The sequence below is a fragment of the Lonchura striata genome, chromosome 18 (genome assembly GCF_050655825.1).
Source record: "Lonchura striata isolate lonStrDom1 chromosome 18, ASM5065582v1, whole genome shotgun sequence".
Classification (NCBI taxonomy): domain Eukaryota; kingdom Metazoa; phylum Chordata; class Aves; order Passeriformes; family Estrildidae; genus Lonchura; species Lonchura striata.
Genome location: NC_140720.1, coordinates 14,525,486 through 14,547,619, shown reverse-complemented (window position 1 = coordinate 14,547,619; position 22,134 = coordinate 14,525,486). Strand labels below are relative to the sequence as shown.

Sequence of the window (22,134 nt, the reverse complement as noted above, 5' to 3'; positions counted from 1 at the left end):
TTTTTTTTTTTTAGCAATGAGATACTTGCTTCGAAGAACACCTAAATCTTCCAAAGAAAAGGAATTTATGGTTTTCTTATCAGAAGAAGCTAATTTCTTCAGGCCTTGCTTGAACACATGTTGCTGCTGTTACCAAAGAAATTGTTCCAGCCCAGTTTGCTGTGCAGCAGGATGGAATCTTGCACTGGCATAAGGGAGAAAATACATGAGTGGGACACTATTCCTAGAGAATCTTAAATTTATGCACTATAAAGTAATTATATTAAAAAGGAAGAAGATAGATTTTCTTGTGTTAAGACTCCTGAACTTGATATTTTAATTGCATCTTTGTAAAGCAGCCTCTGAATAATCACAGTGACTTTCCTCCAAAAATGAAAATGACATGCTGTTTTGAAAAATGCATTTAAAAAAATACAGTTTAGGAATACAGTTTAGTAAAAGAGCATGTCATGCATGTATTAAATATATGTTACTATGGCTGGGGTGCAGATTTTATTTTGCAGAGCTACAGGGTGGGTCAGGTTGGAAGGCACCACAGTGGGGTTGCCTGGTTCCCACCTCCCGGCTCCAGCAGAATCATCCTAGAGAGGGAATGGAGCATGACTGTGTCCAGATGGCTCTGGAATATCCCCAGGGAGGAGACTCCACACCCTCTCCGGACAATCTGTTCAGGGCTTGGGCACTGCACAGGGAAGAGGTTCTGCCTCATGTCCAGGTGGAATTTCCTGGGCATCACTTGGTGTCCATGGCCTCTGGTGCCATTGCTGGCCCCTGGAGCGGAGCCTGGGCCCTGCTGTGCCCTCCCTGCAGCAGGGACACACGGGGACGAGCCCCAGCACCCTCGGCCTTTCCCAGGACAGAGATGCTGCCGTCCCCAGGCCATCCTGGCGGTCTCCACAGGACCCGGAGCTCCGTGTCCCTCATCCCCAGGAGCCCAGAACCGGACACTGCTCCAGGGGAGGCCCGGCCAGGGCTGAGCAGAGGGGCAGCATCACCCCTGACCTGCTGGAAACGCTCTCCTCACGCCCCCGGGCCAGCAGCGCCCTTGTCGTGCCCTCGGGCACAGCGCTGCTCACGGACAGCTCCTGGTGCCCAGCACCCCCAGCTCCTTCCCCACAGAGCCGCTTCTCCAGCCAGCTCCTGGTGCCCAGCACCCCCAGCTCCTTCCCCACAGAGCCGCTTCTCCAGCCAGCTCCTGGTGCCCAGCACCCCCAGCTCCTTCCCCACAGAGCCGCTTCTCCAGCCAGCTCCTGGTGCCCAGCACCCCCAGCTCCTTCCCCACAGAGCCGCTTCTCCAGCCAGCTCCTGGTGCCCAGCACCCCCAGCTCCTTCCCCACAGAGCCGCTTCTCCAGCCGCCAGCTCCTGGTGCCCAGCACCCCCAGCTCCTTCCCCACAGAGCCGCTTCTCCAGCCAGCTCCTGGTGCCCAGCACCCCCAGCTCCTTCCCCACAGAGCTGCTTCTCCAGCCGTCAGCCCGGGCCGTGCTGCTGCCTGGGCTGCTCCTCCGCAGCTGAAGGACCCTGCACCAAACTCGGGGCAGCTCCTCTCTGCCCTTCTCCCCAGCCTGCCTGCTCCCTCTGAAGGGCTCACAGCACCCCCAGCTGCCCCTCCCAGCTTTGTGCCATCAGCAAACTTGCTGAGGAGGCACTGACCCCTCATCAAAGTAATTGATAAAAGGGTTAAACAACCCTGGGGGACGCCTGTGAGAGGTCTCCAAACAGACCCAGTGCCACTGATTGTGACTGGGATTTTCCAATCAGTTCTTAATCATCTCACTGCCCGCTGGTCCCATCCTGAGTTTCCCCAGGAGGGTGTTGTGAAATAGAGTGTCGAAAACCTTGCTGGAGTCAAGATGGACAGTATCCACTGTCCTCCCTCATCCATCCATGCAGTTGTTTCATCACAGAAGGTGATCAGGTTTGTCAAGCAAACCTTACCCTACTTCAGATCTAGTTTGAAATCTCTCAACGAGCTTTTCTAACTCCTTTTCTCCCTTTGAGACCTCTGTTTCTTTAAACCCTTTACTGTAGACAGCAGAAGTAAAATGTGGTGATTTGTCATTTACATCAATCAGTTCTGCATTTCCTTCTCTGTTCTTTTGGCCAGCATTAAAGTAGAACTGATTTAGTTGAATTCTCCAATCCCAGAGGCGCAACAGAACAGATGAAGGATGGTATGAGGAAGAAGCAGCCATTTGGTCAATGCCTGATCGTCTCTCAGTTTTGGTAATGTTTTAACAGAGATCTTCATGACTCGAAGATCAATGAATCTTAAATTTATTATTTAGAAATACTATGAAGTACAAGATAAATGGGATCACTTCCATCCGTGGAGGTGTTCAAGGACAGGTTGGAGTGGCCTTGGAACAACCTGGTCCAGTGGAAGGTGTCCCTGCCCATGGCAGGGGTGGGATGAGATGGGCTTAAAGGTCCCTTTCCATCAAAATTTTCACCATTCTGTGATTCCATGATTCTGTCATTGAGAGGGGTTTTTATTTTTTTGGTTTGGTTTTTGAGGTGTTTTTTAACGTGTGTTTTTAAAATATTTTTTTAATTATTATTATTTTTTCCAGGTGTTATTTAGTGGCAAGGAGCTACAATTCTCAAAAGCTGGTACAAACAACTTTATTTTAAGGACTGGGAGATTTTCACCGCATTAAATAGGAAAAGGTAGCTTTGCTAAAACTGCATTTCCCATAGTGCACAAGGGCTTTCAGGGCCGTGTCAGCTGATCGAGACACTGAAATGTTCTTTATTTCCTGTGCAGTGCATGGAAATGTGCGAGCGGCTCATCTTTCCTTCCTCAGGGGATTGAGAGGCCGGGGACCGCAATTCAGATTTCAGCAATGACGAGGGGCTGAGCCCATTCACCTGGTTTTGGGAAAGCTGCTCCTTTGGGAGAAGGGGATGCCATGGAGTAACACCCTGCAGTCAGCCCTGGTAACTTCATGGGAACAGGTAGAGAGAATCTTGGGCTTCACCTTTTCTACCAGACCTTATTTGTCAATTTTTGTTGCACATTATTTTAAAGGCTTACCAGGACTTTTGATTAATTGATATTTTCAATCAGCTAATGAGTAGCCCTAAGTAATCATTATTTTTAAAGCGTGCTTTCTTTTATTCTTTTTCCTTTATTTCCTTTTTTTTTTTTTAAACAGAGGTTAAGAGGAAACTTTTAAAAGAAAAAAGAGTTTTTCCAGACTGAAGCTAAGGACTTGGGAAAAATACACAAAATGTCTCAAGAAGGAAAAAAGCTTTTCAACATCATTATTTTGGGAGTCTCATTTATGTTTATGTTCACTGCTTTCCAATCCTGTGGAAATATTGCGGTAGGTGTGACTTTCAAAACGTGCCACGTTTCTATCTCAGTTATTTACCCTGGCTTGTCTTTTGTGTGCTCTAATGTTGTTTTGTTTGGGATTTCTTAATGTGCAAGGTACTTTGACATTTATCTTCTTTTGGTTTAGTTTTAAGTAGATTAATGTGTTTAACCAAATAATTCAGCAGGTTATCTCTTTAAGATAGCATAGCTACATATAAAACAGTCTGATTGCTTAGAAAGTAGAAAAATAATCTTGTAAAATGTTTGAGCTTTAAAATAGTGTCTGCTTTGATACTTGTGATGTTGGACAATTGAATTACAATGAGTCTTGCATATTCTATATAGTCCCTTTCAAAATATTTGCATAAGTTATTATTAACCATGCTATTATTAACTAGATTTTCATATTCTGACAAACTAGATAGAGGGGGAGTATGAGGATAACACCTAACAAATAGATTTCTGCAATTGCTAAACTGCCAAATCACCTTCCAGCTGAAGGAGTTATTTGCTGCTATTTAGTATATCTTTCCAGAGCAAAAATTGAACACAGCATAATCCAATTTTACTGTTGCTATTTAAATTTTTAGACTCCTGTTACTGCCAGGTTTAGCTCTTTAACTTCCTGAGCTGCTTTCAGTATTATTAGTTCTGCTCCTGCAGGGCAGTTAGATTTCCACATCCACTTTGAGCCCACAGGTCTTACAGCTCTTTTCTTGCATGCAAGAAGGATCCTTGCTGGATCCAGACAGATAAATGTCCTTCACTGCATTACAGAAAATTACAGAAATATTTAGACAGAATATTAGAGAATAATACAGAAATATTACAGAAATAACTACTTGGGTAGTTTTTATAAGTTCTAGTGCAGTGTAATACTTTCTGTAAGCTCTCATGTGCAGCCCAACAATCTCAGAAATTTTGCAATGAATTCAGCACCTCACCAAATTGAACTTTGTGATCATGTAATCATGTAATTCATTGTCATAAAAGTCTTTACAAGTGACTTTCAATCAGATCTGCCAGTCTCATGATCACTACAGCTGAGTCAAGGGGAAAAAAAGGAAGAGGGAAATAATGAGAAGCTGAAAAGAATGGAAACTTAACAGAGATTCATAGTTAGGTCAAGTTAAGATTATTCTGAAACTTCTTTTTTTCCCCACTTTTGAAATTAAGGTAGTCATACCTATGTATGTAAGAGAGGTCTTAAGTGAAACAAAAGTTTTGTGAAGTATTTTAGGTCTCTTATGAAATTATGATTTAATTATAAAGTTCTTCTTCAAACATAGATGTTTCCCTGCCAAGTATCTCCTGCATCTTTGTTGTGGAGGTGGTGTGAGTTGTAATTAACATTTTAGATTCTTTCAAGTACTGTGTAGTGTCTATTAATGAATAATTCTAATGTTTGCTACTGACTTCAAACCAATGAAGGTGTTCTCAAAATACAAAATAGATTCTAACATATTACAATGTATGATCCTCTCCTCACAGCAAACTGTTATCACGAATTTAAACAACACAGACTTTCATGGCAGTGGCTACACGAGGTAATTACACAGATTTTCTTCTTACTTTGCTCCTTGCAGGGCGAACTTAGTTACAGTTTCATCCAGTAGAGAGACACTCTCAAGAGATTGCAGCGTTCTGCTGACTTCACAATTTATTGACACACTTAAAGCAGTTTAAAACAGGCTTCTCACAGTTCTGCTCTGAATTATTTCCAGTTGAGCTACATATCTGGTTTGCATGTTTTCTTTGTAGGAACAAAAACCACTGTCATCACATTCTCAACATTTTACCTTAGGAGGCAAAGAAGGTGGAAGTCTAAAAATAAATAAAACTGCTAAGTCAGGCCTTGGTTGTTTGCTTTTGTACACTGTGTTTGTGTAGGACAGGTGGTGTGGATCAGCTCTCAGGAAATACAACACAAATGTGGAAGGAGCAGTCAGAAAGACAGGCAAAGCCACAAAAAGCCATTCTCTTTCTTGCACTGGCAGAGTCAAACTTGTCAGGCATGTTCAGGGACTTTTTGCATGTCAAATTAATCTGTCCTGTAGGAAAACCTCATTGCTCCTTTGAAAGGTTTTCTGTCTTAATTTAAACTAAAAATGCCACGGGCACAACATATGTCTGTAAAATTTTCTGTGGTGCATCTGGCAGAAGATGACAGATAAATGAGCTTCTGGAACATTCTCCTCTAGATGTACATGGTACAAAATACAATAACTGCTGTTCAGGCAGTTTGACAAATGCATGCTGTAAATTAAAAGACGTCATTGCCTGCAGTAGTTTGGGACTCTACTCAGCAATCCAGGGAATAATGTTCACTTCTGTGTTCCCATGTGGAGTGCCATGGGTGAAGGGAACAGAAGAAAGTAAGGAAATGAACCACTGAAGTTTTGCTGTTATGTTTGTACTTAACTGGTTATTTTGAAATCCACTGATCACTCTTAAATAATATTTTAGCCTATATTTTATTTTAAGTATTTAATAGTCTTTGTTTTTTATTTCTGTAGCATGTCCATTATTTATGGAGTATTGTCTGCATCAAATCTTATATCACCTTCACTGGTTGCAATAGTGGGACCTCAATTCTCCATGGTTGTTAGTGGTGTGTTTTATAGGTAAGCATTAATTTTGAGGTTTTGCCTGCTTCCTTGGAATATTTCTTTTAATTTTTTCACACCTAAGGCTCTTGTGCCATAGATGAAATTGTACTAAGAAAAGCCTCTCACAGAGATACTGCAGAGTATTACTGGAAACAACACATTTTTTCCACAGCATTTCCAGACTTTGCTGACTGTGGAATTGAGGTTATAGTCTCAGATTAATAACAATATAAACAAAATTCTATGTGCTTGGAAGGGTAAAAAGATTTTTCACATACAACCTGTTTTTCAACATCCCTTAGGAGAGAGCAGCTGTTTTAGAAGCACCTAAGTGAGGTATCTGATTGATAAAGAGCATTGTCCACTTTAGGTCAGTATTCAATGAACTTATCTGTTCTGTTCTAGCCTGTACATTGCAGTCTTTATCCAGCCAGCTACATGGGCTTTCTACACTGCCTCTGTGCTTATTGGCATTGCAGCTGCTGGTAAGCATTGTTCTTATTCTGCTGACTGTTTTTTTATGAGATTTGAATATGCCTTTAAAATATTTTTATTTCCTGAGCAATATATTCTGTCTGTTTCAGTCCTCTGGACAGCTCAGGGAAATTGCTTGACTGAAAATTCTGATGAAAACACCATTGGAAGGAACAGTGGAATATTTTGGGCACTCCTACAGTTCAGGTAAGCTTTATTTGTTGATTTTATTTTTTATTTTTTATTTTGTTGTGAACACATGCTGCTTTTTATATCTTTTTACAAGTGGGAGAATGCATTGAAAATGCCCTGGGACCTTGTAGTCGGTGGGAAGGAGAGATGGAAGCAATGTTTTTATTGGTGTTGTGCATTACAAAACAAGAAATGAAAGAAAGCTGACTATTGCAATCTCAGCTCTTGAGCTGCTAAAAAGATATATTTGCTAGGGGAGTATTTGAGGGATGCAACAGCAATCTTGTTGATTGTGGAGGGCTGTTCCAATTTGTGTCCTTTATTGAGGGAGAAGCTGATTCTCACTGCCAAGGTGAAGATACTGAAGTTGGACCTGGCAGTCAGAAGCCAGAAAAGAAATCTTGTTTTTGATGGCTTTCTGATAATAAACTATGAGTGCTGCTCAACTGAAAAACCAACAAAAAGCTCAGCATCAAGAAGGGCAGTGAGAACAAGGCAGGGGATGCTGTGTTGTGGCCATTAAGTGTTTTGTGCAGAGATAGTTAATGCCTCTCATGGGAGCGTAATACAATTAGGATATAGAGAAAAATAATGAAATTATACAAGAAGATAGAGCTGATGGCTTGAGGAGAGACTGAAAAGGTTGGCACTCTTTCCTGGGGAGGAACAGCAGCTGAGGAGGATTATCACCAAATTTTGGGCAGCAGGGGAGCTGAGTGTAGAACTGTTGCTCACCAAATGCTGCTGTGCTAAATTTGGGTCACTGGGTGAGAGTAAGGAGGACTGGTTTGAGACAGATCAAGTGCTTTTTTTACAGTTGGTGATTAAACTTGCAGCCTTGGGGGTCTGTAGAATTGGATGGTGTGAGCAGGATTGAAAAGGAATAAAACAAATTCATGGGAGACAGGTGCACAAATGGTTCCTGAAGAAAGATCCTTTTACCACCTCTAATGCAGTAGTTTTGAATATTCTCCCAGAATACGTATCTGGGAGATAACCAGGGGAATGAATTGCAGAAATGCTTAGGGTGCTGAGCTTGCATTGCTAGTGATGCTGTGGGATCCATGGCTGGGAGAACATCAGCCTGAACCAGCATGCATTTGTCAAACCTTGTGTTTCTAAAGTTTTCAGTTCCAGAATTAACCCCTCAGTGCGTTACCAGAGTAGCAATTTCCACAAACGCAGCTGATTGTGTGAGTGAGTAAAATATATGGGCTAATAAGAAGAAAATTGGCTCTAAAACTGCTTAAAATCTTTCATTCAGAATGACTGTATTTTGGGAAATGGTAGTTAGGGACACAGAATTTCCTTGAGCTGAGCAATACTTCAGACAAAACACATGACCCTGCAAAGGAAGTATTACAAAATCACCTCCAGAAATATGTCAGCTTTCTATCCTATACCCTTCCAAGATTAGAAGCAGCTCAGATGCAGATTTAATAATTTTTGCCACCACCTTGTGTCTTGATTGATAAAAGTGAATAGCCAGCATTTTGAAGCAGAATCCTCAAATTTGTTTGAGTTTTATATAAAAGCAGTTGACATGGAGGGTGACTCATGTCTTTATTTCTTTCAGGATTGCACAGCCTTGGGATATTTTTGTTGTTGTATAAAATAGTACTAATGTGGTGCTACAACCCTAGTTTTTTCATAGAATGTATTGTTGACCTTTGTTCTTTTTGTTTGCAGCTTGATTTTTGGAAATCTGTATATATACTTGGCTTGGCAAGGGAAAACTCACATATCAGGTGGGTACTGCTTGTTTATATGGCCAACCTTTAAATACAGTAGCATGAATTAACAGATGAAATAATGGACTCCAAAGTGGCAGGAAGCTTATACAAAAGCAGACTTACTTTTTCCTTCCAATTTATTGTAGGTAGTCTCTTCTTGGAGATTTTCCACAATAGCTACTCTGGGAATTTCCCTGTGCAGGCACATTTGTACCAAAATACACTTATTTGGGGGAAGGTGTTCTGGCTGTATGTGTAATATTGTGCACACTATCCTATTCCAAAGTAAGTTCCTGGTGTGGAGTGTTCTTCTAAATCATGTTAGAGATGAAATAAAGGAAAAACCATCTCAGTTTACTTCATTTCTGCATTAATTATGCTGGCACAAAGCAGTGTTAGAGGCAGCACTGCTGGGAGAGTGGAGTAAAAACTCTCTTCCTTTCTTGGCGTAGTTTATGAGATGAACTTCCTGATGGGATTGTAATTAATGCTGTATTTTTTTCCATTTGATGTTGTGCTTGACTGGCAAAGAGCAGGAACTGGAGAACAGTAGACTTTATCTATGTTCTTGAGCCAGACAGTGTTGAGATTCTGTTTTTAAACCAAAGATTTCTGTCAACTGTTTAGGCCAGGCAAAGTAGAGGGGTAGGAATTCACTAAGAAAAGTGGTGAAAATAGATTTTAATAACCAAAAATGAGTGCTGCTGGAAAGGCAGTGCTCTGTAAACAGGTAAGTTTGATTTTCCTGTTCTACAATTACTGATAATTTTCCTTATTTAGTTCTAATGTTGAATATCTACTAGAATGGTCCATTCTTTTAACCTTTAACAGATTATTTAATTCTGCTCTGGTCAATCAGGAATAAGATGTTGACTTTTAAACAATAATTACCAGGTTTCAGAAATAACAGAACAGAGAGAACAGTTCAATTCTTGTTTCTCTGAGCTCCATCTTTTCAGGTTCTCCACAGATACATGTTTGGTAATGACACACTAGCTAAATTTAAAGGTCATTTTCTGCATTCCTGTAATACAAGGGTTTAAGTGTAAATAATATTGGAGACACTTTGAACCTGAGGGGGTGGGTCTCAAATCCTGTGCATTCCAAACTTCACTGCTCTGCTAACTACAGAACAGAGCAATTAACTGTGAGGCAGTTCTGCTGTTACATTTCCCTCCATCCTAAATGTCTTGAGATTCATCTTTATTAGAAAATTTTATATCAAACCCTAACAGCATTTAAATTCAAATAGCATTTAAAAATCAAATCTTATTTTACTATCTATTGAGAAAATAGCAGAGTCATTTCAAGCTGTGAAGCACACCTTCTCTTTTTGGATCTGTGATCATACCCAAGTTATTTTTAGGACAAATTTGCATTTGCTGTTGAGCTAAGGGGGAAGTAAATACAAGGATAGGTGATATCTTCAGGGTCATGCATTAGTTCAGTCACAGTTGTTTGCTGTTAATGGTTTTTTTCCCTGCTTGATACTGGTAGGTGGGGGTGGCTTTTGTATTAGATGTGGCTGTGCTCTGCTGCAGTATAACCAGCCTGTTCAGCAGAGTTGCCCCCTCCAGCTGCTGTGGCAGTCACTGAGGTTTTGGTGGTTTTTATGCCTTTGTCATTTCCCCTCCTACAGTTTATGATGTCATGGTGCTCATGGTTCTGATGCTGGTCAAGAGATTCTCTTAGAAATCTGAAGGGGTTTGGGGCGTTTTGTCCAGTCTGAATTATATAAGCCTTCAAAAATGTACTTTCTTCTCCTAATAATTTATGCACTTCCTTTAATTGGCTGCTCCTTGGTCATAGCCTTTGCATGGCAGAGAATGCGAGGGACCTCTTTAATTTGCTGATATTTTATTAGCACCATAAAACTGAGACAGGAGTTTGCCAGCAGCTCCATGTGGAAGGTAAGCTAGAAAATTAGTGTGTGTTAAACCCTGTAGCATGTGTGTGCTAGTTGTTTGAAGGTAGCTGGATTGGTTTGGATCTCTTCTGCACATCTGGTTATGGCTCTTGTTTGTTTTTCCACAGAGAGCGATCGCAGAACTGTCTTCATTGCTCTGACTGTTATCAGTCTTGTGGGCACAGTTCTGTTCTTTCTGATTAGGAAACAAGAGGACACAAAAGCTCCAGGGGATGATGATTCCACTAATGAAATCCTGGGGGAGAGCTCGTAAGTGTTGAAGGCAATAATAGGTTGTCACTTCTCGTTTGTGCTCCTGCTCCACAGAGGATCATTGTGCACTCACTTCCCCTCCCTGCTGGAAACATGAATGTTATCAGCAATCTGCTGGATCACAGATTTAACAGAAAAGTGTCTGTACTTTTACAATGACAATTAATGAGAAATAATGTTCTTGATATGGCATCAAGGGTGAAGTTCAGTACTGCACATGAAATTTTTCCTTTGATAAGCAAGAGCCTTACAAAATATTCCCTTCATCTCTTCTCCACTGATTATTATTTATCTTGCCCTCATCAGCCCATTTGAAAGGCTGGAAAAAACAGAAAATACTCCTTTGTTTATAGGTTGTTTTACAAACCAGAACATGTTTTTCCTATCTTCTCTAAATATATATGCCACCCTGATGAATGCATTAGAAATGCACAGTTAGACAGATTCAGTGCAGGTTTGCCTGAGGCATCAGCTTAAATATTTTTGCTTTATTTAAAGAACAGTGAAAATGTTAGAAAAACATCAGTGAGCATGCCTGTGGAAAAAATGTTGAAAGCTAAAAATGTTCAAAAGAAAGATTCTATTAAGCAAGCATTCACCAGTGCAGGCAGCAAATAGATTTTGTGGTTACTTTAGATCTTAGAAACTTTAAAAAATACATTGAAATATTCCAATATATAGTGCAGGGCTAAAAAATGTACAGAAGTTTTGAAAAATGAAGGTGCCTTCCAGCACAGCAATAAAGTGTGGTTTTTCTCTTCCATTTTGACCAAGTAATTTGTTTACCCAGGTCTGCACGAAACAAAATGATGAAAGCAGTGGCTGCCTTCAGTAAGTACAATTTCACATGAGAGTTCCTTGCCAGCTCTCTGTGTTTGTGCTGGTGATGTGATCATGTACAAACCACTTCAATCACAGACCTGAGTGGTCCAGGGGAGATTTGGAGTGCTCCTCCTTTGATGTGATTTCAGATCCAAACTGCTTTACAACAGCATCCTTGTGCAGATGAGCACAAAAGGAGCAGGTTAATACTTGGGAAAGGCAGTGAGAATGAAAAATAAAAATCAACAAACATGTGAAGATAAAAAGAATTCAAATAGGTTGTTTGGTTTTGTCACCAGTTGATAGCAGTTAACAGTTTAGAGCTGAAGCTTCTGCAGTTCCCTTTGAAGCTTATGTGTTCTGCCAGAGACTGTTAAATTTGTACTGAGGATGTGGGGATCTTCACTGAAAATCTATTTATCCTTTCAGGAGACAGTTGCCATGAGCTGAGAGTACAAAAATACAGAGAGCAGAAAATTATCTGATAATTGAAAATTATGTATTTCTTCTTTAATATTTCCCCCACTGCATCTCTTATAAAATACAATTTTTGGAGGGCATATTTCTTCTAGATGGCAGTTAAACATCTTTTTGTTTTATTTGGCATTCTGCTGTAATAAACAGTAAATGAAACTTTAATACACAGATTGTATAATAACCAGTTTTTGCTTTAAGCAAAGAGCAAAAGTAAACGTAGATTATCTTAGTAGTATCTTCAGAAGTTTTATTAATTTTCTTTATTATTTCCTAACAGAGAAATCTATTACACTGAGCTTCACCAAAGAGATGCTGCTTCTCAGTGTTACCACAGCCTACACAGGTATGAAGCCAGCAGAGTTTCACCATGGAGCAGTGGCAAGGCATTGTTTGGAATTTTAACCCCAGACTGGAATTTTAATCCATTTCTCTGCAAACCTTATTTGGACATTTTAATTAATTTTGGGTTACTCAGAATGTTTCTGTGTCATGGTGAATGTTTCTGTACAGGAGGAGGGGTGCATCCAAACCTGCAGGTGCTGGTTCAGTGAAGTTCTGGGTCCCAAAGTGAGAGGCAAAATTTACAGAGCTGGATTTTATGGGATTTGATATTGCACTATCAATAGTTTTGAGATTGTTTAATGCAGCTGAATTGCATACATTTAATGCAGTTGTATTGCCTTTGAATTAAAGGAATGTTTGTACATCATACCTTCATTAAGGCATGGGAGATTCCCAATGCTCTTCATTTTAGTCTTGGTTCTATTTGGACCCATCTTAGTAATTTTCAACTGGTTTTATCAACAGAATTTGCTGTGGCAAGAGTTCTTTCTCTTTTTAGCAGATATCAGTTAAACTTGGTCTGCCCTCCTTGGACCAATGCAGAGTTACAAGATAAAAATTTATTTTTACCACACCAAAAAAACCCTATAAGATCCTTGAGTTGTTTCTTTTGGGGGGATTTTTTTGCTCATTATTTGGCTTCAGATGTAGTTTTGTTCATGGTCAAATTAGGTTTGACCATGAACTTTCAGAGCCTAAGCTCTGAGTCACTGTTAGGAAAAATTATTGTTATGTGAAAAGAAAAACTTAGATGTGAACAAAATATAAACATTGCAGTTTACAGCAGCTCCTGGTAGAGAAACAGCAGGAGTAGCTCTGGAGTTGGGTTGCTCCAGCCACTAATCTGAGTTACAAATTATTTCACAGCATCTCCAGTGTTGTGTCAACCCAGATTAATTCACATTAATTCCTCTGGGGATGGGAATGTGGAGCAAGATAACAAGAAAAGGGAGTCAGTCAGGTTTTGCCTGAATATCCTGAAATTTGGGGTTACAGGTGGCATAAAAATAAATCAGTCCAGACTGGGGAAAAAAATATCTGCTGCCATCTTCTGGATTTAGGTTGGTGTTGCTACATTCTGTAAGAAACCAGAAAATTCCCTAAGGCCAACAAGGGTTTTTATGCCAAAATTACTGGAATTAAGCTGCTCCAAGTGCACCCCTGTTATTGAAGCCATGCAGTCCACCAGGGAGGGCAGGGTGAGCTGTACCAGCATTTGGCTGTAGCCAAAAAGTAAAGGATATACATGAGAAAGCTTTATTTTGAGCTGTTTTTCTCTGTTTAGGAATAACATTTTGTGTTGTTTTGAGTACACTTGTTTATTGAGTTGGTATTTTTATACTAATGGTTGCTCATGGTCATGTTAGCTGGGTCAGTGCTGTCACCTTTCCTCACACTAATGGCAATAGAAAGAAAGAAAGAGGATTTAAAACAAATAGGAGTTGTTGTTTCTCAGCTTAAATTCATTATGTATGTATAAAAAAGTTCATTTTAGGATTCTTAGCTCCTTACTGGCATTTGGAGCTGCAGGGACTTCTAGGAATACCATAACTTGAAGTGGGGGAGGAAATCCTTAAATGGAATTGTGCCTTATTTCTTCAATTACTTCATGTTATTTCATGTGGCATTTTTTATTTGATAAAATTCCAGAGTTTTTGTAGAAGTATAAACTGTAGGTATATATTTGTTTAATATGAACATATATCTATATATATAGGTTTATTATAAACAAATATAAACCTATATTTTATATATTGTTTAATATAAACACTATAGGTGTTGGGTCAAGAGTAGCAGCACTGAACCTGGGTGCCTGTGACACTTCTAATGTGGTTTTGAGGAACTAGCATAGAAGAATATAATAATTACATCATTTAAAATTCCCTCTTTGCTTTTATTACCCACCTCTCATTTAAATACATGATTTGAAAGATACTTGAGGGGAAAACAGCCTTTAGACATAAAGATGTTTTCATGACTTTTACGAGAGTGCATCTATCAGTTCTGTTTGGTTTCCTTCCAAGGTCTGGTGCTGACATTCTTTTCTGGAGTGTATGGAACGTGCATTGGAGCTGTGAATAGGTTTGGCAGTGAAGAGAAAAGCCTGATTGGTCTCTCTGGCATTTTTATTGGTGTTGGAGAAATCTTGGGTGAGTCTAAACTTGCTACCTTTTGACAACAAAAAGCATTGAGGTGGTGCAGTTATTCAAAATGTTTGGTTTTTTTTTTTTGTGTTTTACTCAGGAGTGTGTTTGGAGCTTCCAGCAATAATTATGTGAACAAAAATGAAATAGTAGCAATATAATTGGCACTGTGGTTCCTTACTGCACTGTGAATTATACCTTACACTGTGTAAAGTGGATGTAGACCAATTCTAATATTCTGCATTCTCTTTGGATTAATGTGGAGGAATGCACAAACTTCAAATGTGAGAAACACTGGGCTGCAGTGTTATTAGGGAATTGAAACAATTTTGCTATTTAAGTGCTATTTTGAAATAGTATTATGTTTGCATTCTTATTAGTTTTGAGTGATATAATTTTAAAATTTTTGAATAAATGCTTACACTAAGGATTTCTTTCTTTAAAAAGTTTGCTTGTGTTAAATGAGATGTGATATTTGAATAAATTTGGATAGAGGTAATATTCATTAAATAAATATTTCTTCTTCTCTGTAGACTCAAGTACTGAGGTACTTAGCAAAAAACCACTGTTCATTAGCAGCTCAGATCCATTGAGTTGCATGTTTTTCAATTAAGAGCTGAGCACAAGGCTGTCCATTTTCACTTAGTGATGTTGAAATACTGAAGGAAACTGGCTGCTGGTTAAATACTTGCCAAAAGGTGAAATATGTTCATCAGCAACCAGCTGATCAATCTCCTGCCCCATTTCCCTGGCAAACTCCTCGGGGCTGTTTGCATGTCAGTCAATCTTCGTTATCCAATGGGGGAACGTTTGTAATTTAAATTGCCAGGATTTAAATCTCCACTTCTGATTCAATTCTCTCTTTTCTGCTCCTGCAGGGGGAGGAATCTTTGGCTTGCTGAGCAAGAAGAGTCGCTCTGGCAGGAACCCAGTGGTGATGCTGGGCATCCTTGTCCATTACATAGCCTTTTATTTAATTTTTTTCAACATGCCAAATGATGCCCCCATTGCTCCAATGGAAGGAACAGATCAAGTTGCTTACATGGTTCCAAGGTATGTTGGATTTTTTTTTGCCTTTGGCTGCTGTATCTCAGGATGTGCATAAAACAGCTTTTTTCTCAACAGAAAATTTCTTGAAGTTTTTTTTTCTGTCTAGTGACTAACTCCCTGGAAAAAGCTTTCAGGAATTCTGTTTTTATTAAAGGTAGATTTCCATCAGTGTGCACCCAATTTAGGAACTTGAATAGCTTAAGAATAAAAAGCCTGGGGATGAATAATAGCAGTTGTGTCACTTGACAACTGATGTTTCTGACATGTAGCACAAAAGAAAGACCAGCATCTATTGTAGTGGGTGTTAAGATTTCAGTTTATTTTAAAACAGTCTTGGGCTCAGTTTTACATCAGGGAGCACCAGCCTTGCCCTGTTGCACTTGTTTTTAAATCTTTCCAATGCTTACTGTCAAATTCCACTTGGTGTGACTGCAGCCTGTCCCTTACAGCACTCAGTGTTTGGGGGGAGAATACAGAAAGCTTTCTTATCTCATCATTACAACTTTCTTTTGGGCTGTATTTTTACCAATTTGTGTGAAAATCCTGTACTGTCAGTTTTACAGACACAGCTGCTAACTTTCAATTCTAACTTGTGCCTGTGCAGGTGACTGGTCTTAGCTGGAGTATTTTTCTGCCAAATAAATTGTTATTTCTCTAACATTCCTGCAGATTTTTGAACTCGCCATGTGCCTCAGCTTTTAATCACTGCTGTGTGGGTTTTGTGGCTCCAAGCACTAAAACCTTATTTGAGTGCTTCTAATTCAGTGCAGAATTGACTGCAGGTAACAGTAACAGAAGTCTTGGCGTTCAAGAAATTAAAGCTGATGAGCTGACTCCTTTTGCCAAGTCAGGCATTCCCAGTTCTTTCCTAGGGAAATTAAAAGTGTGATAACTTTCTTCCATTTACAGTTTCCAAATAAGCCTGACAGAAACAGTTTATAAATGTGTGAGCTCTTTGATTGAATGGCTTTTAAATTGGAATTGCTTTCTCCTTCAGCAAAGAGGTGGCCATGCTCTGCAGCTTCCTGCTGGGGCTGGGGGACAGCTGCTTCAACACCCAGCTCCTCAGTATTCTGGGATTCCTGTACTCAGAGGACAGTGCTCCTGCCTTTGCCATCTTTAAGTTTGTTCAGGTATTGCCTAACACAGCCTTTTGGAAGTAGGATTGTTGGGGTGTTACTGAAATACTGGGTTGGGCTTCTTAATGAGCTGAGAAAAATGTTCTGCAAATTATTTTATCCTGAATTTTGGTGTAAAATAGTTTTGTGAAGCTGGAAACAGTTTCCTGGGCTATGATCTTAAAGCTTTGTCTGTGTTGTTTCTAGACAAAGTGGTTTGAAATACCACTTTGAGATTTTGGTAGTGGTTTTGCCATTTGAAATACCAGCTTGCAATGCTACAAACACTTTGGAGTTTGGTGTTCATTTTCTGCAGTTGAACGCTGTTTAGATAACAAGTAAAAACGAAATCTGTTGTGGGACATGCTGAAACATATGTTGAGGTATAATGAAGCCTTAAGATTCTCTTTCTTCTACAAAAGCATTCTGAGAGCTTCATATTAAGCTGTGTCTATGTCAGTTTAATAATCCTTCTGTAGCAGCACCAGCCTGCAAATCTCCACTGATAATCTTTTCACTTTGTTTCTCCTCTCAGTCCATCTGTGCTGCTGTTGCCTATTTCTACAGCAACTATTTCCTGCTGCAGTGGCAGCTCCTGATCATGGTGCTGGTGGGTTTTTTTGGGACAATCACCTTCTTCATCGTGGAGTGGGGAGCAGCAGCAGCCCTTGCTGCCCGTGGCTCAGACTACAGCAGCATCTGATCCTGTGCCAGGAGGAGCAGCACAGGAATGGGTTTTGGGAAGTGGCAAAAGGTGAAGGTTGCTGCAGAGGTTGAGATGGAGGAAGCTGCTACTTCAGTCCGACAGAATGTGAAACAGAAGGGGAAAAAAATGCCACGTTTGAAAGGCTTTTATTCCTTGCTTTGGTCATCTGAGCGTGTTATTGTGTTGTTAAAAATCTGGTACTGGGAATGGAATGAAATGTAGGGACCCATGTATTGAACAATTCTCTTCTGAGATGTCCCTTTCAGAATGTAATTGCCTAATTTCACTCCGCCATGCACTACAGAATTAGTTTGGGGGTTTGTCCCTTAAATTATTTTTCCTATATTCTAGTTCTGCAGACATTTGAATTCCTTTATTGAATGAGATATTTTTATAAGGTAGATTATATTGCAGATCATGTCTGCACAGCTGAGAAATCAATTTGGCATTGAATTTTTCAACAATTAGATGTAAGGAAGTATTTCTGTGGAAAATGTTGCCTTATTCTGTATCCCTCAGCTCCTTGTTTCCCAACCATTTGTTTATTAATCTATTTCATGTGCTTAAGTTGTGAGATCCATGGGGTTGTTTTTTTTTTGTTTGGTTGGGTTTTTTTCTGTTGTTGGCTTTTTTGGGTTTGGTGTTTTTAAATTTTTTTGTAAGGAAGTCAATCAGGTTATAATGTGACATGATAGATTTTATAAGAATTTGAAGAAATCACCCTTGGCTATCTTAAGGATGGGATCCCAAGGCCCGTGAAATATTGATGGTGGAAAACAGCTTCTGGCTCAGCATCTCAGAATTGAGCTGTGTTGAGAAAGGTGCTGAACCTTCCTCAGGGCTGTGCTTTATGGGGGACCATAATCCACAGCTTCTCCCCCAAAATCCCAAATAGTTCTTTTGAGTTCAATGGCATTTTCATCAATGATGAAAATCTGTGATGGGAGCACTAAGACAACTTTAAAAAATATAAATAATCTCAGAATGTGAACTGTCAGAATCATATTGCAGTGTTTATGCCACTGCATAACCTGAAACACTCGTCCTAAGTTGTTTTATTCAGTCTGTTTTGGGAAAATTGAACTGTAGTCTTACTCCACCAAATAGGAAAGCAAGGTTAGTGGCATAATAACTAAATTTTAATCCAGAACTGTTATAGATGATGTAACAGGCAGTGACTGCAGCTCACCTTGACTTTATCTGCCTACATAATACTCTGAAGTACTTGTAGTTGTGTTTGGTGGGCAGAGAGCAGACATGGAACACTCAGAAGGTGTTTTTAGACACTCCATGGAGCTATTTTTAGAAAAGTACCATTCGCCAGCCTTCTTTTATGCCCAGTCAGAATGTTAATGCCTTGTCTTTAAAGACAAGTTAAAAAAGATTGTTTTACATGTCAGTAGCTCCCAGTGTTGTAACTGTGTAGGAGCTCCCTAGGTGAACCCTGGGGAGGGAGGGTGGCATCTCCTGTGACATTTGCTGTCACTTCTGCTCTCCAGGAGCAGTATCACAAGTGGAGCACAGACAAACAGCTGAGAGACATCTTCTCCCAGGGATAGAGAAAGGGATTTTTAAATTCACAGGGATAGAGAAAGGGATTTTTAAATTCACGGCAGGTTTTTGCTGTGAGATCAGCAAGGTGTTAATGGGGGGGATAAGAGGGCACCTGAACATCCAGCAAGCTGAGAAATCTGTGAGGACAAGCAGGAGAGAGAGGTTTGTGTGTATTCCCAGGAGATTTAATGAATGATGTAAAAAAGAATGAGGCAGAACATGGATTGGAGTGAGGGGTTACCAGAGCCATTCCAATCTGTCAGGCAGCCCGAAAAAGCATTCAGTGTTCAATCAATATGTGATTAATGGGACCAGCAGCACTGCAAAGCCTCTCTCTCACCCACTCCTGTTATCCTGCAATTTGAAGCATATGATTTTTATAGACTGAGCACTACAAAGGTGTGGATTAAAGGGTGCTGCCACTGATTAAAATTCTCTTGTTGCTACACATTTGCATTTTCTCCAGAGTACCAAAAGGGATAAAGAGGTTTTTTTCCAGATAAGGAATTGCTGAATTTTCTTTTCTTCCAAACGCTTTTGGGGCCCTGTTCTCCCCATCACATTAATGAGAGCAGAAAGACTTAAATGTTCACAAGGATCATTTTTTTTTTTTCTTACAGTGTATTTGGGGTAAGAAATGATTCTTGGATCTTGTGGTGATGAGTAACTTGTAAGTGCTTTTTAACAATGTCATTCAATTGTAAGTGGGTTATGGCTCTCATGAAGTTGCTTTTTAAATTGACCCCTTTTAATGATGTGATGTTCATATAAGAATTGTATGAACTATTTTATTAGGAATTAAAAGTACTAAGTTTATGTAGTTTCAAATACCATTTTGAAACCAACTCAGAGGGGTACTAATGAAGAAAGACTTGTGGGTTTTCAGTACCTCGGTGAATCTGATGCTTTACTTTTTTTCTTTTGCTCTGTTCTGGTCTGACTCAGTATCAGATAATCTTAGCAGGCTGCTCAGAACTATTTATAGGGTCATTAAAGGGAAGTATTATTGCTCTGTGACAAGTTTTTTCAAGAAACCATGACACTCTCCAAGCTGTATCGTGGATGGCTATTCTTTTTTACTATTAACTATATAATACTGCTTTTGACATTTGATCTGAAGAGAGAGGCCTCAGTTGTTCAGGCTGCTGATGACATATGATTGCTTTTCACTTATTCATATTTCTTTAGTATGCCAAGAGGTGAAAAATCCTCTCCAATGTACACAGCTGTTCATTTGGCTGAAATTTTTGGTGTAGCAATATAAAGAACAGTAACACTGACATCCATTATGATTCCATCTCTTAATCTGTTAATCAGCATTTACCAGCCATGAGGCTGCAGCCCCTTCATTTCACCTCTGTGGCCTTTGAACAATTTCATGTTAATCTGAATTGGGAGCTCACTGTGAAATAAAGAGGGATTTGAAAAGAAGGATTTTGCTTTTTCTGTTTGGTTTATATTAGAGATTTCATCTTTATAAGCAAAATGATACATGAAGTTGCTTTGGTTTATTAGAAAGTTCTCTTTCATTTTTCCCCCTTGTTCTTTTAAAGTGTTACTAAAGTTTAATATCTTGATTGAATATCACATCCTCATGTTTTTCAAACAAATGCTAAACAGGAAATGAAAACTGCTTTTCTTGACAACTGAGTGCCAAATAAGCTGCTACAAATTAGTCTTCAATGAATCTCATATAAACATACCTGTATTTTGTCTTGCCAGTTGGTTTTCATTTTGATACATGGATGCATGGACTGAGAATTTCCAGAACTGTGTACTTCCTTCCTAATTAATGATGTGGTTTTACTTTTGTGTAATTTAATTACTTTTGTGTTAATTTAATTAGGTACAATCTATGTTAGCAAGTTGTGATAAGGAAGAGAACCATTTATAAAATAATTTTTTTTAATAATTTAAATTTATAATTTTCTGAAGGTACTGCCAAACTCTTAAAGGGGCATTAAAAAATATCCCAAACAACCAGAACCCCCAAAAATCCTTAACCAAGGTCCCTGTCTTTGCAGAAACCCTTCTGTGGTACAGTTATGAAAAACAAGAAATCTTGTGTTGGTAAGTTCTTCGAATATTTGTGACCATTTTAAAGTATACTGGAGAGAGAACTTCCTGGTGGGATTTGCTGTGACTTTATGGAAAAATAATTCAAGCGTTGAAAGCCAAAAGTTCAGGACCACATGTCATTTAAGCAGACAAAATTCCTCTGGACCTGCTTGGAATTCCACAAATTGACTTCAGCTGATGAATGTGGTTCCCTGGACTCCAGCCTAAATGTCAGCAGTTAATGCACAAAGGGGTGTGTGAACAGAGCACTAAATTCTGTATTTTAGGGCAAACATGAATTGTTTGCTGTCAGTATAAACAGGAAATGCAATGTTCAGCATCATGCCAGGAGCCACAATACCCACCTTGGACCCAAACTGTGCAGGTGTGTTAGTCAAGGCACCACCTTTCAAGCACAACCATTAATTTTCCTGGTGAAATGTGTGTTTGAAGGCTTCATCCACACCTCTGTTTTCCTTGGAGACCCACAAATGTTAATTGAATGGCAGCAGCAGTTAATGCCATGTTTTCCTTGATCCCTGTCTAACATGCAGGTAGAAATAATAAAAGATGGGATCATTTAGAGATGGAGCTGAACTGGGAAGTTTTTGCTGCTTTACAAGGACCTTGCCCTTCTGATAGGACCGTGCAAGATTGAGACTCATGATTACCATGGATAAATTCAGAATGGTGCCTTGATAAATTCATTTTCAGAGGTTGAGTTAGTGCCACAGAGAAGCACCAATAAGAGTGGGGGCAACATCCTTAAAATGTGATAAAGAGCAAATCTGGAAGTGAGAATTAGTCTCAGTGGGCACATGAAGGGGGTGCTTTGTTCAATTGAGTTTGTGTGTTAGAAATTGAGATTTCTATTTAATTCATACTGCCTCTGTTAAGTTGGTTATCTCAGCTGTTGGAAGTCTTCTTCCAAGCTCTCCTTTCTCTTTTTATTTACATTTTGACACTGTGCAGAAGTCGATGGCAACTTTTTTACCTTTAAAAGGTGTCCTTGGGTTGGAATTGGTGGTTAATTGGGAGCAGGCTCACACAATGATTATCCCTAATGGAACTCTGATTTCAAGTGAGTGTACTGACTCTTCCTTTCATGGTCACAGGCATGCAAATAAAAGCGAATTACAGACATTGTTTTTGTTAATAGGCTCGTTAAGTTGTCAGGATTGCTCTTGTCACTGTTTTAGGAGAGGGAGACACAGGCTGAACCGATGGCTCTTGGAAGTGCTTTGTAAGAGCCAGCTGAGGGAACTGAAGTGTTTGGTTTAGGGCTAAGTAGCCCTTTGGAAATGCTTGATTTTGGTTTAGACACACCAGTGAAGTGTTTCAGAGAAATCAGTGGC

General features: G+C 39.5%; 1 protein-coding gene across 3 annotated transcripts; it reads left to right on the top strand.

Annotated features, from left to right (window-relative positions):
• Positions 1 to 437: 437 nt before the first annotated feature.
• On the top strand, positions 438 to 20,152 carry MFSD11 (major facilitator superfamily domain containing 11). Of its 3 annotated transcripts, XM_085556961.1 has the most exons (17): positions 438 to 1,917; positions 2,107 to 2,225; positions 2,573 to 2,669; positions 2,767 to 2,957; positions 3,158 to 3,328; positions 4,813 to 4,868; positions 5,838 to 5,945; positions 6,336 to 6,415; positions 6,515 to 6,611; positions 8,286 to 8,344; positions 10,364 to 10,505; positions 11,299 to 11,339; positions 12,085 to 12,150; positions 14,174 to 14,299; positions 15,172 to 15,346; positions 16,341 to 16,476; positions 16,997 to 20,152. In XM_085556961.1, exons 5-17 carry the CDS (start codon positions 3,233 to 3,235, stop codon positions 17,162 to 17,164), a joined length of 1,350 nt encoding a protein of 449 aa, XP_085413087.1. In that variant the 5' UTR covers positions 438 to 1,917; positions 2,107 to 2,225; positions 2,573 to 2,669; positions 2,767 to 2,957; positions 3,158 to 3,232; the 3' UTR covers positions 17,165 to 20,152. The 3 variants fall into 3 exon arrangements, with proteins under 3 accessions (XP_085413087.1, XP_077643468.2, XP_085413088.1); XM_077787342.2 differs by having other exon boundaries at positions 438 to 2,225; positions 2,767 to 2,939; XM_085556962.1 differs by lacking the exons at positions 438 to 1,917; positions 2,107 to 2,225; positions 2,573 to 2,669; positions 2,767 to 2,957; positions 4,813 to 4,868 and having other exon boundaries at positions 3,176 to 3,328.
• The last annotated feature ends 1,982 nt before the right edge of the window (positions 20,153 to 22,134 follow it).